At 35.8% G+C, this 19331-nt stretch overlaps 2 protein-coding genes and 1 long non-coding RNA gene across 4 annotated transcripts in view; 2 read left to right on the plus strand and 1 right to left on the minus strand.

Moving 5' to 3' along the window:
• LOC143259121 (serine/threonine-protein kinase PLK1) overlaps positions 1-5510 on the plus strand; it is a 43141-nt gene extending 37631 nt beyond the window's left edge. For both annotated transcript variants that reach the window (XM_076519981.1, XM_076519982.1), the window contains exon 8: positions 81-5510. In XM_076519981.1, the coding sequence (XP_076376096.1) occupies positions 81-424 (344 nt within the window). In that variant the 3' untranslated portion in view covers positions 425-5510. The remainder of the gene's footprint in view (positions 1-80) is intronic.
• Positions 5389-19208, minus strand: LOC143259120 (uncharacterized). The gene is made up of 19 exons (XM_076519980.1): positions 18679-19208; positions 16663-16968; positions 16040-16285; positions 15774-15921; positions 15459-15676; positions 15022-15177; positions 14454-14606; positions 14208-14345; positions 13493-13748; positions 13283-13398; positions 12807-13111; positions 12168-12748; positions 11530-11618; positions 9803-10122; positions 8825-9264; positions 8334-8658; positions 7829-8081; positions 7243-7372; positions 5389-6914 (listed from the first exon to the last, which is right to left on the minus strand). The coding sequence occupies exons 1-19, from the start codon at positions 18752-18754 to the stop codon at positions 6509-6511; spliced, it is 4662 nt and encodes a 1553-aa protein (XP_076376095.1). The 5' UTR covers positions 18755-19208; the 3' UTR covers positions 5389-6508.
• Positions 12251-14776, plus strand: LOC143259123 (uncharacterized). The gene is made up of 2 exons (XR_013032928.1): positions 12251-12447; positions 12527-14776. It is a non-coding gene; the product is annotated as an uncharacterized LOC143259123 (long non-coding RNA).
• Positions 19209-19331: the final 123 nt, after the last annotated feature.

Genomic DNA, 19331 nt, shown 5'->3' on the forward strand with positions numbered 1-19331 from the left:
CCTTTGTAAGATTGCGATACTAAGAGACGCATGAATTGAACCGATTAATTCTATGAAATTGTTTACCAATGTTGTTCAAGGTGGTGAGATCAAGGAATATCGAAGTGCTCCAAAGCAGTCAAAGAATGTTTGTATACCACGAATGCGAAAATGGTTGAGAACGGACAAGACTATCGTGATGGAACTGACAGTTCCCCTTTTACAAGTTAACTTCTTCGAGGACCACACGAAGTTAGTGGTTTCGCAAGAATCGCCTAGCAGAGGTTACTTAATTACCTATATTGACACCAGTAGGCAAACGACTTCTTACTGGTTGAACGATATAAGAGATTTCGGCTGCACAAACGATCTCTATGAATGTTTATATTACGTGTGCAAACTCTCCAGGGAATTTGCAGAATTGCATAATAATACAATCGCTTGACCATTACCGGTGCGCTGGAAACTGCAAGGTTTGTCGAACGATTTAAATTCGTTTGGTACCGCCATTCATGTCTTTTCTGTTAGCTGCACTCATACAACGTTTAATCTTTGAATTTTTGGGAAAATATTGAAACTAATTTGTTAAATTTGAGCGTATATGAAAGATTTACATTAAACCTGAAACTATTTTGTTAATATTTATGAAGAAATGATTTTTTGTCTTATTTAGCTTACGTTAATTGTTAAGAACGTATTACATCATTATTTTATTATGTACATTTTATTGTTTCTCTCGTGTATAGATAAAACCATAAAATTTAATTGGTACTATGTTACATTTTACGATAATTGAGTATTTCTAAAACGACCTATTACCGATACAACATAAAAGTGTTCATTATTTTTAAAAATTTTACTTTTAATATTTGAGTATTTGCATTTTGAATTTATGAAGTTAAAAGAACTTGTAATATTAAAAGCATTTACTGAAAAATGTACATACAACAATACCCACTAAACATATTTTATTATGCAATATTGATAAGGTGATAAATAATATTAATTTTACATTGTAATAAATATTTTTGTAAAGTAAAATTAGTGTCATAAAATAGTACATGGTATATAAAATTGAAATACTGAAAATGGAAAAAAATTTGATAAAAATTACTTCGAATGTTTTAGAAAATTACTATTTTTGATTAATCTATTTGATGTAAGTTAAATTTAAAAAATAATCGGTGCATTATGTTCAAACAGTTCAAATTAAAGTTTTAGTACATCAGGTGGTTTGGGTGCAGCCAAAAGAAAGACATTATTGGATAAATGTATGGAGGTGTAAGGTAAGCCATATTTAAATTTTGCATACAATTGTTTCTTTTACAAAATATAACAAAGTTGTGATACATTATGTTGTAAGAGAACAAAACAAGGCATAGGTAAATTAATAAACATTAAAGGTGTGGTTGACTTTTTAATTACAAGTATATAAATGCAGACTCTTACAGTAAGTGTCTGTAAGCAAATCTGTTCAGACTTCCATTTCGAACAACTATATTGTTCATGTTTGGTTAAAATTATAATTGCGACTAACTTTGTCGTTGATGGTATATGCACAGTAGTTTAGTTCTAAGTAACTCGATACTGGATATATTACTGTGTATACACTTGTTACTATTACACTAATTTAAACGAGCTCGTGACTTTTTTATATCATAGTTATGCATACTCATACGCATAAAAGCTATTAACTGTTAACACAAAAGCTGTTAACACACAGATTCGAAAATTATTTATAAGAGTAAGAAAATTTAATGACTAGAGTTTTGTTTGTATTAAATTCATGATATCTTCAAAAAGAAGTCATATTTGTGTATTATTTTAACGTTATGGTATTCAATTTTAATTTACCACGCTTAGAACAATTATTTTTGAATATAATTTTTATTTATACAGTAATAACACACTCAATTGACAAATATGAAATATAAATTAAAAAATTTGCACACAGCAATTGAGTTTTCAGTCAATTATATTTGCATTTGGTTGTCAACAAATGTGCAATTTGTGTGTTAACATTTGACCATTGTATATCCATCTCAATATAATTATTATGAGAATGAGTTAATATGCTTCGAAGATATCTTTACCAATCAGTAAGCTCCTAAGCGCATTTTCTAAGTATAAATATTTGTTTTCACGTAGGCAATAAGTTATAGTGCAAATATTCTTACCCGTAGTAAGAAGTCAGATCAGAGCCGTCAAATTAGCGTTCTGAATCAACATTGTTATTATACAATAATAAAGGATACTAGATTAGGCATGGGGAAGATTGAACCAAACGAAAAAGGAAAAAATGGAAAAATTGAAGCAATGGAAACTTATTCTGATATATTCAATCATAGCATTAAAATACTTTGTAATAAAAAAATATTTAAACGACAAAAAAATTAAAAGTGTGTTCTAAAAAAAAAACTTTCCATATAAGAGGGATACAAATAAGATGATGTGCTAAACAATGATTTCTACAGAATGCCAAAACACTCAATCTAAGTGCCTATATTGAACAAGAGCCTGTGCGTAATGTAAATCTAGGTTTTGGAACAATCTGAATTTCGGCAAGTTTTATTTCTTCGAGAAAGAAATTCATCGTGATAAAAACAATCTGGGGCTACCAATTAGCAACGGCCTCGTTAGAAATTATTCCAGAGTATGTGTGTAGATGGATTGACGTACAGTCGCAACGAAAAATAACATAAAGCGGACCAATTTGATTGGCTTGCAAACAATATATCGCACATTAGTTGCTTCTATGTGAATGATTGTGACGCATAATTATCCAAGGTAATCTTCCATGATAAAAAGTCATCTATTTTCGGGAACACGTACAACCATTTGCAATCTACGATATCATATACCCACTAAAAATGCTTCCAAATAGCATTTACCGAAATAATGATACAGCATCTTTAATACATATACATGGCAGAAGATCTCTATTTTCCGAGCCAAATATTTTGATCGCTTATGTATTTATTAATCGTCTAGTTACATCATTAAACGCTCGTAAACGTTCAAAACTGGTTACATTTCCATTTATTTTCTTTGATAACTGTCGATGCGTTCCTTGTACTTAAATTTGAAAAATAATTGTACTTTCAAACACTGATACTTTACGTTGATAATATGTAAAAATTCAAAACAGATTTATGTTACGATCCTAAGTGGATTTTAAATTGTTGTTGTAGTAAGGACGATGAATTAATAGATTGGCACTTTGTATGGAAGTCGAAAATTTTTAGTGGATGGCACTATGTATACAATGTTGTTAGATACTTTTGATACGGCATGCTATTTAGTTTGACTTCGACGCTTCGTGTGACGTCTTTGCGGACAATTAGAAATAACAATCTCAAAAAAAATATTTCTATCATTCGCGAGATACGAAACTGCATTAAATCTAAATAACTATGTAACTTACAAGAGGAAGGAATATCATTAATTTGTTCGTTAACATTACTCAAAATCGAGTAGATCCATACGAAGGTGTTTTAGTTATTCGAACATGCTTAACTGAAGGTCTAATGATCCTTAGTAATCCTAGTCACTCTCGTTTTTCGCTTTAATAAGATAAAGAGCGAAAAGGGTACCACTGCCATCGGTTCACACCGCAGTAGCCTGTTGTTGCTATATCCAGGCTGTTAATTAGATAACATTATTTATTATAATTAGAAACTTTATTATTAGAATTTTTATTGCAAGTACACTCGTCTTCATTATCATTAGCATTGCCATCGGCAAGTTTTATGCGTATTTGTTTACTGAATACATATTAAGCCTTCGTATTTATGAAATGTAGCATATTTAATCATTTGATCTCATCAAAATGAAAATTCGAATTGTCCGAATATCATTCGTGGACGATAGAAAATTAAATGAGATGTACTTAAAGATATGTTAGAGTATACAATATTTCAGAAATGTTGAATTATTAATTTTTTCTGAAGAATAGTATGCATAAGTCCTCATTGGAAAGGTTGAATTACATGTGTTTGGTATTGTCCTTTTTTAACCAAAATTCCAGCAGTATAAGTAATTCTTATAATGTAGTATATTATAGGATAAAAAGCATCTATGTCAATGACTTAGAATTTAGAAGTTCATTGAAACAGATCTGGTACCCAGGTGTGCGTCCCACCAGGTCTCTTACCCTTCCGCGTTTCGTCTACATGTGCCCGCAGATTGGTCCTTCGCTTGTTCCACTCTCCATCTCTGGCAAAGAGTAGCATGTAGCCAGGTAGCCTCGATGGAAAAAGTAAGAGAAGCGATGGACCGCTCGGCGGACACTTGTGCCTAGACGAAACTCTAAACTGCAAGGGCAAGGGGCTTGGCGGTCACCGAACTTGTCGAATAAGTACACACGTAATTGGAACTTAGGGAAACACAAGTTTGTTTCTGGACAGCATATATCTTTATATCGTCACCATAAGTTATTCTCTGACTTGTTGTGATATACATTATCAACGCTATTGACGCGATCAATGTATTATAGCTTACGATAATTTGATCGGTTCTTCTAATGTAATTATATTTTTAGTACAATGACAGTGAAGGTAACGCATGTATCCATTTACATATAAGCCAACTTACTTTCCAGCGAACACTATCTATCTGCCTGAAGTGATTTAAACGATATATATTGATTATATACTTTACTTTCGTTCGATATATTCTAATTGTAATGCGTATTACGCGTGCAGACGCCTCGGGAACTGAGTCAATTGCGTTATAGACATGTTAGAATGAAGATATTCAAATTTTCATCTCCCGCACCATATTTCCATCTTCACTTGTTGATTTCTTCGAATGGTTAATTTACTTTCTGAGGCAGCTGCATACCGTGTAATTAAACAGCAATTGATGTTAAGGATCTCAGAATCATTAATTTATCCATTATACGCGGAATGAATCAAATGATCGCGACGACAAATATACACGATGCTCCCATTTTATGTATGCATGCAGAGTCTTTAGAATTTACCATATAATAATGTATCTAAAGATTGGAATTTAATCAAGCATGGGAGGAAGTAAACTGATAAGAATTGAGAATCCTGTAAAGATATCTCATTCTATAGTACAGGGTATCATGTACATTATAATATTTTACAAAATAGTAATTTTAAGTTCGGTAGGGTTGCAATCTGTTTCCACAATTAAGAATACAAAATTCAATTGTAAATGGTTGAGCAATATCGTTATCTACTTTGATACCCGCACATGAAAATTTATACATTGAATATGGTATGTTTGTTTAAAGTCTCCTGTGTATACATAGACGTATATGTTATGATTGTGAACGATGAATGCGAATATGGCGAGGATGAATGTTTCTTTGCTGAAACGTTTTATAGATCTGCGATTTTCATAAGGTACACGTTCACGAAATGCAATGAATCGGAAAGGTTCATTCAACACGATTAATGTGATTCTATTTCGTTTCTTTCATGTGTACACACTTAGATATACCCTATGTACATATAAAGCTACTTATTTACCGACAAATACATTATAAAATTCTTGCTCCATTTGTTACAATCCACTCTTCCTTTTTACATATGTCTCTAAAACACTGAACAGCTGGTAACTATAAGTATTAAACGTTACTTAGGCTAAGTGTCTTTCTTTGTACAGAAAAATAGAAACATGAAAAATCGTTTCGTAATTAGTTTAAAAGCGAACAAATCGTTTTACAAGATAATATAGAAACGAGAGTTCGATTATAAAATGCAGCGTCTTTAAAAGTACACAAGGCTTAGAAACATACTCTTAAAAATTATTGTAGCATCTAATTGTCTGCTGAATAGAGCGATATCCTGTAGATAAGTGTTAACATATTAGAAGACAAAGTTTCTTTAAGGACAAATCGCACACTTGCGACACCGTGAGAACTTTCCTCGAGCAATAATAACAATTTTCTTTGTTTATTTCCATAGTTTTGCCGGTAATATTATTATGAACAGTACCAGTAGCTCAAATTTGATGAAGTGTCATTTCTCTTTATATTAAGAATAAATAGAAAATATGTTTATGCTTTTTCCAAAGAAATATTAAAGTTCAAAGCGGTTCTTAAATTTTTTGGATCCTATCACTGCTTTCATGACGTATATTTAAACCTGCTTTACGAGCATTATTCTTGTTCATGGCCAATGAAATAACACCTAAATATGTTCAAAAACAGCTTTTCCATCTCTCCTGGAAAGTATTTCTACGAGTCGTGTTACTTTCGCCACAAATCTTAACAAAGATGAAACACATTAATTAATTACAGTGTAAATAAAGTCACTTAATAAAGAAAATTCACGAAACTCTCAAAAATGCATTGTTCCCAGCGCATTTTAAGTATCCAAACTTCATGGTATATTTTGTTTCTTAGAAATACGGACTTGAAATATATTGACAGTCACATTAGGTACTTATCCCTATGTTACAGTGTAATCAAGATGTACAGCTGTTATGATCATCAATGTAGCTCAAGCCTTTAAAAAAAGTTAGTTATAATTTATGCAAGAAGATTGGACTTTCTTCAAAATTCATATTCAGAAACAAAAATCAGAACTTTCGCGACCACGCATCCCGCGTATATCGGGCCATAGTAAACCTCCATGGTGATATCGAGTTCAATATCCTGAGGACCCTGTATACTTTGCGTCATTAATAGGATAACATTGGTAGGTGCAGTTCTCCTCAATGCGAAACAGGATTCTGTTGCACGTTGCACTCCAGGTGGAGCACGAGCCTCCACGAATGCCATGCTGAACTGCAACGTTGAACTTGCTAAAGGAAATCCTCTCATCTTGAACAACTCCTCCGATTTATTCGGCGCGATTGGTAACATGCTAACGAGAGTAATGAAGTTGTACGAATAATGCGACGGCGACTTGATGCAGGCCAAGTCGCTGGACTGGCAAGGTGTTCCTCGCACGCATCGGCTGAAAATGCAATATTTTATGCAATCGTTAATTTGCACATCTGAATTTAGGTACCGATCATTATAGAAGTTATAGCACCGCTGCATGTGCTGATGTAAATTTTTGTGATCAGCAATTAGGAAATGCATACGCTTAAATACCATTTTATTTTCTATGTTGAAGATTTCAATGGATTTTAGTATGGGCATGTTTCATAAACTATTAAATTTTGTAACATTTTTAGAGACAACCCAAAGCTTAAATATTACAAACGGATAATATCGAGATCTTTCGTTCTTAGAATTTTGATGAATTAACGTAGCAGCTAGTGAAAACAAAGAATGCTTACTTTTTCTTGACAGCATCTTGGTGATATCCTGCAGGACAGTTTATCCTGTTGCAACGGTAACTGCCTCTGGTATTGTGACAAATCTCGTCCGATGCTCTACAGACTTGTCCCGCGTTGCATTCGTTGATATCTAATAATAAATCAATAGATTTTCAGAAACCGAATAATGAATTGATTAGAAATTAATCTGATTGCAGTTTGCAGCCACACGTCACTGTCACGTTTAATCTAAGAGCACATACAGAGGTATCATTTGAGATTCAGCTAGTGGCCCAGATCTGGCAACTAGGTCAAGAACAAGTTATACTGCATAATGCAGAATGACGGAGGTGAGCCGTGCATTAATAAATCACTAAAACACGCTATGATTCACGTTGCTATTTTGTCATGCATCTGCGTGGAAACAGGGTTCACTCGATTCAACTACTTCTTCATCGAACTAAGGGGACCAAATTAAATTACATTTAATTGCTGGAGCGAAAAGCAATTGTGGATTCGACCAACGAAAAGCTAAGTAGTTTCGCTCCGAAAAGACGATTAATTAGCATTTCTATAATATGGGAATAAAAGTAATGTTGATACTTACCCTCGCAGCTTCGCTCGTCGTATCCAAGCCTGTAACCCTTCGGACATTTGCAAGTGTAGCTTCCTGGTGTATTTTCACAAATTCCAATGCACAAATGATTGTTTCTAAACTCTGTACATTCGTCGATGTCCGAGCAGGACCGATTATCAGCATTTAGTCTGTAACCAAGTTCACAGCTGCATCTGTACGAGCCCCATATGTTGACGCACTTGTGCTGGCACAGTCCAGGATTTCGTTGACATTCGTCGATGTCCTAAAGAGTTTTAAGAAAGAGATTTCACATAGAACATTTTCTATATTTTAGAAGTATTTACTAATTATTTTCTGAGAACTTCGATACATTTTGAAAATGGCGAAATGAACGAAGATTTGCTAATGTTCAAATTGTATCGAGACATCTCGATGTGAGATCTTCGCACATGACATTTTAAAAGCCAATAAAAAAAGAAATTACCAATATAATCGCGCAATCCTACATACAAGATCGAATGCTTTTGCAACGTACCTCGCAAACTCCACCAAATGTATCAACATTTTGGAAGCCATCTCGGCAAACGCAACGATAAGAGCCGACCGTATTCTCGCACTGACTGTTCGACCCGCAAATATTACCGTAGAGACTGCATTCATCAATGTCAACGCACTCGTTATTCGGACCAATAACGTGTCCTGGCAGACACTTGCAAACATAGCCGCCTATTCTGTTCTCACAGATTTGGTTCGAAGAACACTCGTGGCTACCACTGGTGCACTCGTCAATGTCCACGCAGTGTGTACCGTAAACGGGGTCCAAAGTGTACCCATTGCCGCATATCACTCTGGATGCACACCTAAATCAAGTAATAATTAAATACATGAAACGAAGGAGAGTCTACGTCAGAGCAGAAATGAATGTTCAAATTCGGACAAATGATATCATCGAACATTTTCGGGAAACGCGGCAGACGAAGTGCTAATTGCATTGAAAAATGAATATTTCAAATTCACCCTTCGTACCTATAGGATCCAATAGTGTTTATGCAAAGTTGGTAGGGCGAACGGCAGGGATTGTTCTGACACTCGTCTATGTCTGCGCATTTGTTCCCACTTTCGAGCCGAAATCCACGCGGACAGCTATGTGCTCCAGGTGCTAATGGAGGCGTCATTGGTGCCATAGTGGTCGTGGATGTGGTCCTCGTCACCGTGGTCGTTGGCCCACCGATTCGTGGCTGTGCGTTCGGCATTCGTGAATTACGATCGCATCGGTACGAACCGATAGTATTCCTGCAATGATAGCCTTCCCCGCAATCATGTGTGCCAAGAGTGCATTCATCGTCATCCTCGCAGATCTCGGTGGCAGCGTTTAATGTGTACCCTGTGCCGCATGGTAAGAACCGTGTACAACTGTAACTGCCAATTGTGTTGTCGCATCTCTGCGTTGGGAGGCAGTTATCCTCCTGTAACAAAACATTTCCCATTATATGAAATGGAACATATTAATTGTAGACCAATTTGCTTTTGTGTTTTTTACGAGGTTCATTTTTTCACGATTCACATTTACCACGGTTCCCTTCAACAGTCAGTCAACATTCCCTTCATCAGTGTCAAGAAAATGAATTCTTTACTATTATTAGTTGCAACTATAATAACTAGACTGCGGATTTGATGAATTTACGACAAAAATGAGTAGATCAAATACAGAAAAGTGGAAACGTTTAATCGCATTATTTTCAACTCGATAAAGTAATTAAAGAATCAAATAAATGTGTCTATGCAGCTCTTTTCATTTTGCATAATAATTTGCAGTCTATTCAAAAATCCCTGTATTAAATATAAAAAAGTTTTGAGACCATGAAAAAAGAAAATTGAATTTAATATTACTTCATACACTTGGACAAATGTCTGCGGACATTATTTTTATGGATGTCGATTTCATTCATTATCAAGTATAAATTGCTAACGAATTTATGGTATAGGTAAGCGAATGGAATTTACCCGCATTTGACATTCGTTGATGTCCACGCAAGCCTGAGTCAGATTGTCACGTTTGAAACCAATTTTGCAATTGCAAGTGTAGCTTCCAATTGTATTAACGCAGTCTTCGTTACTGCTGCACACGTCCTCTATTTCGCGGCACTCGTCAATGTCAATGCAGCCGCGATTCCTGATGAATCTGGTGCCCTCGGAGCATTTCTGATTCGCTGGCGGCTTCTTCATGATTGGCGTCGGAGGTTTCGTACAGGTGTGAGTACCCGGCTGGTTGTAGCATAGTTCGCCGTTGCAGATATTCGGATTTTCAGTACACTCGTCTATATCTGTTAAATAAATACCGATCGGCTAAAAGGGTTGGAACGGTTTCACAAATTCGAAATTATGACTGGCAATTTTAGTGGAATGTTAGTAGTTAATTTCTGCTGCATGCTCATTTTTCTTAAGCGTCGTCTGTAAGCTGCGGATTTTTATAACAAGTCCTGACGTATGTCTGGTAAAATTTTGATCAGAAGCAGTAATTTTCTATCGTTTAGGTCTATTTCGTTTTGTTTTTGTAAACAGGACGTAGAAAAATCGAGCATGATCATCTACAGTTATTTAGGAGATTGCTATAAATATTATCATAAATGTATTATATTGCTTAAACTAACAATTCGATTAAATTGAGATGATAACGTGCAGTGACATCACATAATGTTAATAAATAATAGCACGGATATTCATACACCAGCGTTTGCAATCAGTATGCGAAACAAGGAAATCATACTTCCGGAAGAAAAATCGATTGAAAATTTAGTACAAAGGCAACCAAAATTGTCTTTAATGCAGCACATGGCAGAACAATGCAAAAACAAATAACACAGCACATACACGTTAATGTGAACGAACCTACATGCATGCAAACGCGAAAAGCCGTCATAACACAGTATATTATATTTGTAAATACATGAAGATTTGCAAACTCCGGTAACAAAGATTTTACCCTGAAAAAAGTTATAAGTTATTACTAATTAGTAATATAATTGGCAACTAAATGAGCAACTAATTAGTCTTACTAATTATTTGCTCCTTTACGTTATACGTTATCAATATTTCTTTTTTCCTTGCACTTCCACTCTCAGAAAGTTTAATGTGAACATTATCTGTATAAGAAGATATCGTAATTCAAACGTAGAGGTGGTGAACTATCGATAGTTTCCGATAGTTTACAAAAACTATCAATAACTATCGATAGTACTATCGATAGTTCTGTATCTTTCGTAGTATCATAAGAAATACGTATAATACAAAAAACTTGAAAATATCAAAAGGAGTTTGAACGATAAAGAAGTGTTTTGTTATACTCTTAAACAAACGCAATAATAAAAATAGAATAGTATTGACATTCTTTTACTGCAACCTTGATCGCCTGACGAATATTATTAATCCTCCTTTGTTAACTATAGTCTCCGACTCCAGTTAAAATGCGAATGTATTTTATCCGCAAGTCCGAAGAAAAAGGAGTTAAGCCATTCCCGTTTATCTATAAATAGTAGAAGTGTTTAAATAAATACATTATCAAAGTAGGATAGAAATATCTAAAAGTTCATTTAAATTACTCTCTAATATATTGGCTACCTTGATCGGAACTATCGATAGTAAAAGAAACTATCGATAACTATTGATAATACTATCGATAGTTCTTCATCTCTCTAATTCAAAATGTTAGAATTTTAATTTTAGACTAATACTTAGGCATTTCCCCAGTAGCTTGCAGTATTTATAACCCGGAGGGCAGCCTGATTTATCAGGTGGAGGATCTCTTTTTCGCCTTTCGCATCTGAAGAAATCAAAATTCCAAAAATCCTTTATTAATATCAGTAAAAAATTCCATTTACCGTATTTATGGTATCTTAAGCAACAATTAATATCGTTCGATGGTGAAATATTGTGAAAATAATGGTGGTCCACAGTAAGCGAAAGGGACCAAACAAAACATCTTCAGCGAATCCTTTCTGTGAAGTCGTCGAAAATAGTCTTCTTACAACGTATCAAAATGATATAATTAGAAATTATCGCATGGAAGTATGTCATTTTGAAAGGCTTGGTAGCCAAGTTCTATTTCCTGGTCACGAAATGTTTATGCAAAAAGTTATAGTTACACAAGTTTCTTCACCAATAAAACAGAGAATAAATAGAAAATCGTTTCCTAATCGTTTTAATAAGCAAATAGTAATATAGCAGTATTCTCAAATTACTCCGATGTTTTATAACCGTCTTAAATGTCACCTTTTCATTTCACCGATAATTGCTTGAATTCCGCAGATCTTTCTAAATTTCTCTCAGTTCTAAATACTTCTAAAATCTTGTAAATGATTATACGAAGTACCTGTACGTGCCCGGCAGGTTGATGCACCTCTCCGATCTGGAGTTACAATTGTTCTTGCCGTTGACGCATTCGTCGATGTCCACGCAGCGCTTGTCCACGAAGGAATACACGTATCCTGACTGGCACGACGGCTTCCTCCATACGCAGTCGTAGTGGCCGACTAAATTCACGCAATGATAATGACGCTCTATATCACAATGGTGCAGACTGTCGTCCAGGCACTCGTCGATGTCTACGCAGATGCCGTTGTGATTGTACTCGAAGCCACTCTCGCAAGGAGGTAACAGGTCGCAGACGAAAGAACCGTTCGTGTTGCGGCATATGTGAGTACTTTGACTGCAATCGTGACTTCCTAGCAGGCATTCGTCCACGTCCTGACAACCTTTCGTCTGGGTATTAAAATACCAGCCGCTGGTGCACAGTGGCGAACACTCGTAGCCACCGGGTATGTTATGACACCGCTCATGGTCCCGGCAACTTCGACCTTGTTCACACTCGTTGATGTCAGTGCACTCGCCGGTCGCAGAGTTTCTTTCGTATCCGCGCTCGCAGGTCGTTTGGTAAGAAAGAGCCTTCCTGTCCTGTAATATCGTTTTTACTTTACCCATACTTCTCTGGTCAAACTAAGCGTGTTCATACCTCGATGTTCAGATTTCTTATACTGTTTCGCGGTGTAGTGGTCGTTGTCGTTTTAGTTGTTGCATCGCAGAAGTATGAACCGTTCGTGTTCACGCAATCCTGAGACGTTATGTTGCAGGTATGGATTCCGAGTTCACATTCGTTTATATCTTCGCAAAATGAATCCGCTGTGCGAAAGTAATCGGTGCTGTTATGTGGCTGAAAGCCAGGCGGACAAATCGGGAGACAGCTATATCCGCCCGCGTAATTTTCACATTGTTCTCCGATTCCACAATTTGATAAACCGTTACTGCACTCGTCGATATCTATGAAATGGTGATATTTGACAGTTAGTTAAAAACACATCTCAATGTTGTACAATTCTAATATTTCAGACATACGCGATTTTCTTGATTACTAATAATTATTAGTAATATACTAATAGATTACTATAATTATTAGTAATATAACTAATAATTATTATTACTAATCTTTACCTGTACAGTCTAGACTTTGCGGATCAAATACGAATCCTATTTGACAATCCATAGTTCGATTTGCGATGTCCATGCTTTGATCTGAACTTGCATTTTTCTCGTTTATCAATTCACATCTGATTGAAATGATAATAAAAAAGAAGTCACGTTTTCCTTATATCTATTATTAAACGAACTATTGCTAAATTATAACTTGAGAAGAAAAAATACCTGTAACTACCAATTTCGTTGACACACTCTTCAGTAGTTTCGCAGGAGTGCAACTGCTCTTTACATTCGTCAACATCGATGCAAGTTTCTTCGGGATTGTCTGCCGGCTTGTATCCCGCGAAGCAAATCAACTGGTCGGAGGAGTATTGTGGCAAAGAATGATTTTGAAGCGTGCATTCGTAATCTCCTATTGTATTTCTGCATATAGCATTTAACTCGGGGCAGGGATTATTTAACTCGATACATTCATCAACGTCTAAAAACGTAACATGATAAGTTTCGGTAAATATCGTCCATAAGAATATTTTTGAAAATATTTCTGCAGACAGATGTCTACTGATACATACTAATATTTGTTGGTTTGATAACAACATTGTTATTCAATGTCCGAGTGATATTATTAAGTGCGAGATTGTGTCAAATATTCGTACGTAAATAAATATTCTGACTCACATTCATATAACAATACGACGCATGCTGCATCGATGTATAGATCTCGTGCATGAACATTCAAATTAAATTCGATGATTATAATTAGCCGATTAAGTAATTAAGATGTACAAAGCATGCATATGCCTACACGAAAAAAAGCAGAAGAATTTATTGCTGCAGTAATTATATATTGCTGTTAAATAAATAAGATCGGCAAACTACTTCCAATTAAATAATAATTATGTTTATATATATATATAACATGTAGTGAAAAAATATTTACCGATACAAACGCCCAGGTTGTTACTATAGATAAAGCCTTTCCTACATTTTATATTACATTCGTAAGCTCCTTCGGTATTTTTGCACTCCTCACTGTCCTCGAGGCAACTATGAATACTTTCTGCACATTCGTCCACGTCTACGTGTAAAATGGGCGAACATTTATTCAGTTAGTCGATCAATTTGATTCATCGATTGAATTTTCAAATGACAATTTAAATGTGTCGTGCGTTACAAACAATTATACCTTTGCATTGTTGCAACAATTGATCGAATTTGAACCCAGCAGGACAAGATTTCGCCCCTTTCTTTTCGAGACAACTGAAACTACCTTGTGTATTGACACAGAAGCGTCTTTCTGCAGGACATGGTTGTGGTAGTACGGCGCATTCATCGATGTCTGGAAAAATGTAATCGGCTTTAACTACGATAATCTTTCATTAACCCCTTGCTGTACTTTGGCGACTCGTACGACTCGTCGTGAAAATTTCTAGTAATAACTTATTGAGCGTAGATGTGTTATTCTGTCCTTTAAAATTTAAATAAAATTCTAATCTCTTGTCGTTAATATTTAAGCATTCGAGTAAATTTAGGCACACAATAAGCATCAATTTTCTTTCCCTTCTAAGAAATTATTGCAATCGAAAAATTTCTAATCGCAATAACTACGAAGACAGCGTTATGTCAAGGGGTTAAAACATAAAACGTATTTGTAATATTCTCGTTACAGAATCAGGTAAAAAAGCAAATTATTTTCAGTTATCTCTAACAATTTAATATTCTCGCATCATTAAACAAAATACGAAGAACCGTACCTGTGCAAAGACCTGTGCGAGGTTCCCATTGGTATCCAGGTGGACAACCCTCGTAAGACATACTGTTCAGCTCATCTTTCGACACGCATACGTAAGATCCTATAGTATTTGCACACTGGCCAGGACACAGTCCCTTTTCAATACACTCGTTCACGTCTATGCAGTAGGATACACAATGCAAACAAAAAGCAACACGGACATAACAGAATTGCAATGCGTAACGATACACCGTCGAAGAAGAAAGCTTATTTCGTAAAGCATCGATAAAAGCCCGTCATCCCTGGTCGTTGTGGAAAATAAAGGCGATGTAAGGGGGTACATCGGAATCTCGATACGATTCGATGAGAATAGCAATATTTTTCTACAATCGATGTAGCACCCCTAACGAATTTGTAATTATTATTTGGCAACCCTAACTGTTGTAACTTGCCACTTACCATCGCAGACCTGATTGGTAGCGTTATAGCGATATCCCGGTGGACAGATGGGTGACAAATCGGTTGTCTCATCTGGTGCAGCGGTGTTATTCTGCTGCGCAGACTTGGGAATGCACGAATGATTATCGTTCGCCAAAACATAACCGGGGTCGCAGCTGCAAGTCACTGCAACTCCGTTGTCCGTGCATCGTTGCTCGCACGGGTTGCTTGTTTTACATCTGAATTACGGGACCGGTCATATTAGAACTATAGAATTTTGTACTATTTCTATCTTTCCGTATAAAAAATGACGATCGGGAGCAGATAGAATTGTACCTGTCGGTCGGCAGGTCTTGTCTGCAAGTTTTCTGATCTTCCAATAAAGTGAAACCTTCTCGGCATTTGCAATAATAGGATGTGGCCGTGGGAATGCAAATGTCGGAACACAACATTCCTTTCATAATCTGGCAGATATCGTCCAAAGCTGCAAGTTATTTGCACAAAGTAATAGTAGTAGTTGGTTCTTGAACTTCGATTAATTTTTCAAAGTTCGGTGGATTCGGTTCTAAATCGTTTAAGATGCGGTAGTCATTTTCTCTTACGAGGCGTGGGAATTGACGGTGAGAAATCTGTCGTCCGAGCGCTGGATGCAGAAGGCGACGAAAGTGGCGAGGAAGATGTTTCGGTCTTCTCGCTGGGTGAAGTTGAATTTGTGGATTCCGAGGTAAATGTCGTTGTGGTGTTTGGCAACGCCTGGGTGCAGCACTCCATAAACGCTGGATCCCATGGAATTCCGAAACTGAATGTTTTGAAAGCACATCCTTGGCCCGTGGATCCGGACAAAATACCTAGAATCAAATAAAAAGTGAACCGGTGTCGCATGATTATGAATTTGCTTTAACCATGAATAGTGTAAAGAAATTAAATTTACGTTAGCCCTAGACCTACCGACTCTTAAATACAACTAATATAACAAGGATGATATTGAATTTACTCAAACTTCGTATTATTGCTATTATAATGTAGAAATTCATCAGAACATTTCTCCTAAAAATATTTTAGTAATTTGAGTAACTGTGAAAGAAAAGATCAGGTACCAGTCTAGCATTGAAAGCCAGCTTTTTCCTATCAACAGTTGTAAATTCTAATTTTGTTGGGATTCCGCGCGATCGCGGACTCCAAAAACATATATAAAGTAAAAAATCATGCGAAAGTGGATGTTTACCTAACTTGCAACCTTCGCAACAGTCGCGATGATAATCGCCGGTCCCGATACGTCTCGCTTTGGTACCGGAGACACATGCTAAACCAGCACGTGCATCCGACTTCCCTTTCTCACATTGTCGTTCACGATACGCTTTCACGCAACAAATGTCTACGCTCTGCAAGCAAAGATCTTGCTCCTCTGTTGGCACCCCATTTATCGGGCCTGTGAACTTTTCACACTTTAGCCCTTCCGTTGCCCACGAAGTGCCCAGGCCGCAGCATTTTTCAAATTGCGCTTCCATTCCGGCATCGGCGAAAAAAGTTCCTGCGAAATAAACATTTTCGGAGCGATCATTGAAAGAATTGTTCCTTGCGTAAATCATTTAGGATCTCTAACGGCGTCGTCTGTCCGGTTAATGGAGAGATATATGAGGTATAGCATTTCAGAAAAAAATGCGCGATATTTAGGAATATTTAATTATATTTCTCACGTTGTAATTGAATTAGGTGCTATTGCGAAAGAGGAAGTGGAGTAGGAACACAACAAATTAATCCTAGGTTCGTGAAGAACGGCAAACTTCTGACGAAGTTATCTCTTATTTGCGTGACATTTTTATAAACCCTCGACTGCGTTGAGGAGACGAGTGTTCTCTGTCGTTGAAACGAACTAAATGATAAGAAGAGTAGCTGTGAGAAATTTTCTATAATTGTGACTTATATACATTACCCAATGATGCAGTGTAATAATGACGAAATATTATATCTACATATATCGATACTAGATTATTATTATTTTAATTCGTGCTATATTTTTCAAAACTTGTTCCGTTCCTACAGAAAGTTACGAACGAATGATTTATGCATTTCTCAAGTCATTTTTAGATAAATAACTTTCATTCACATTTTAATATGTATGATACCAATTTGTTTAAAGTACCGAACGATAGGACAATGATGAGGGTATTCGAACAATTTAGAATTGTCGCGTCATTAAATGATTTCAATGAGATTAATCAAATTCATGAAATATTTGTATGTAAAATATGAAAGAAAAAATGGAGCGGACTCATTAGGATTCCATGAAGTTTCATTAATTGTTTCTAATATATTTTTCATGCGTGATATTTTAGCTTTATTGCACATCTTTTTATTGTATCAATATTACCAATCGTGAGTGGTAGGAATCATTTTCAATGTAACAATCAAAAATAATACTGGCAAGTTTTCGCCAGTTTTTACAAATTTAAAAATCACAAAAGCAGAATCGATTTAATGGAAACGATCGTGTAAATCATTTTTCAATTAAGTCGGATTTGCGTAGCAGTGATACGTATATATTTGCAGTAGCGATTCTGCAGGAGTGTTTGAATAGAAACCACAATAAATCAGTAGAAAGTATACATGTCACGTAGTTCTAAGGAAAACCATGCTTTATACAGTGATAAGAATGACATGTGCATTACATTAAAAAATCATACAACCTCTTAATATTAAAGTCCGCATAAATAAAATAAAAGAATACGATTAAATTTATTATCAGTTGAGAATTAAACTATTCAATCTTTTCAAATAACAGTAAACGTTTTCACCAAACATTTTGCATTATTTCTCGATCGTTAATCAACCTTAATTGTTAAATCACTTATCTCGAGAGTTCTGCTCGGATCTACACATACATAGACTGCACGATCAATTGCTGATTCCGAGAAATCCTACGACTCTAATATGTATTCCATTCATTACCTATCTGCAACGAACATTTAAACGATGCATAATAATACCAATTAATTGGATCTCAGTAATTTTGCAGCTGGTTGACACGACTCAATAGAAAGTACTGAACCAATATCTTGAAGAAGAGTCCTACTATCGTTGGACAAAACGATAAAGTTGTAAACTCTCCATTTGGAAAAATGTTTACACAGTGAAACTATCAGATTCGAGAGGAAAAAGATCGACATTTCTGATTCAGAAAAGCAAAAAAAAATTTTCCCGTTAAGAAAATATGAAAATGAAATAACTCAATTCACAGTACCTTGCTTCCAGGGGAAAAATTGCTCCAGTTGGACAGCCAGAAGTAGGAAAAAGAACGGCCTAACGTGTCGGTCCATCTTCTCTATCGATTCGAATGGGATTTGTTCGTAAATTCCACTGATACCAAGAAATCGCAAACACAAGCAGGAACAGTCGCTCGTTGATCGACTGCGCTCCGAACGAGCGCTCAGCGTGCATTGGAACTTCTCGTTTGCCGGTACCTCGGTTTTATTCCCTACACCTTTCTATCCGCATCTCACTTCTTCTCCCAAATCTTCCTCCTCCATCACGTGAATCGTTTCTTCCGTTTCTTCCGGACCGGCGCGTCGGCAAAATATCACTGAATTTCTCGATCCGTCCCATTGTGCGGCGCGGCGCGGCGTGCGTTATACGTAAGTGTATATTAATTTGTTATAGTTTGTAAATGAGGATTGGCTGGACTAGAAGTTATTATCGTATAATCCAATTAACTAAAATTAATTAAAAGTTCAAAATTTTCATAAGAACGTAAAATTTTAAATTTTAAATTCGTGGAATTATTACAATGAACACGTGAGATGTAACTTACATCGGCAGTAATCATTAAGACCACATCTGAAGAAATTTCATCAATTTTAATAAATTTTTTTGAAAACGCCGATGCACGCGTTAAAT

This window comes from Megalopta genalis, chromosome 3, assembly GCF_051020955.1.
Source record: "Megalopta genalis isolate 19385.01 chromosome 3, iyMegGena1_principal, whole genome shotgun sequence".
NCBI classification, from domain to species: domain Eukaryota; kingdom Metazoa; phylum Arthropoda; class Insecta; order Hymenoptera; family Halictidae; genus Megalopta; species Megalopta genalis.

Bases quoted from the DNA above. Each gene is read 5' to 3' on its own strand.
- LOC143259120 (XM_076519980.1), bottom strand. From the start codon at position 18,754: ATGGACCGACACGTTAGGCCGTTCTTTTTCCTACTTCTGGCTGTCCAA. The intron at 8,659-8,824 runs GTACGAAGGGTG...TACTTGATTTAG, and splicing joins AACACTATTGGATCCTATAG to GTGTGCATCCAGAGTGATAT. The intron at 7,373-7,828 runs GTAAGTATCAAC...ATTTATTATTAG, and splicing joins CGACGAGCGAAGCTGCGAGG to ATATCAACGAATGCAACGCG.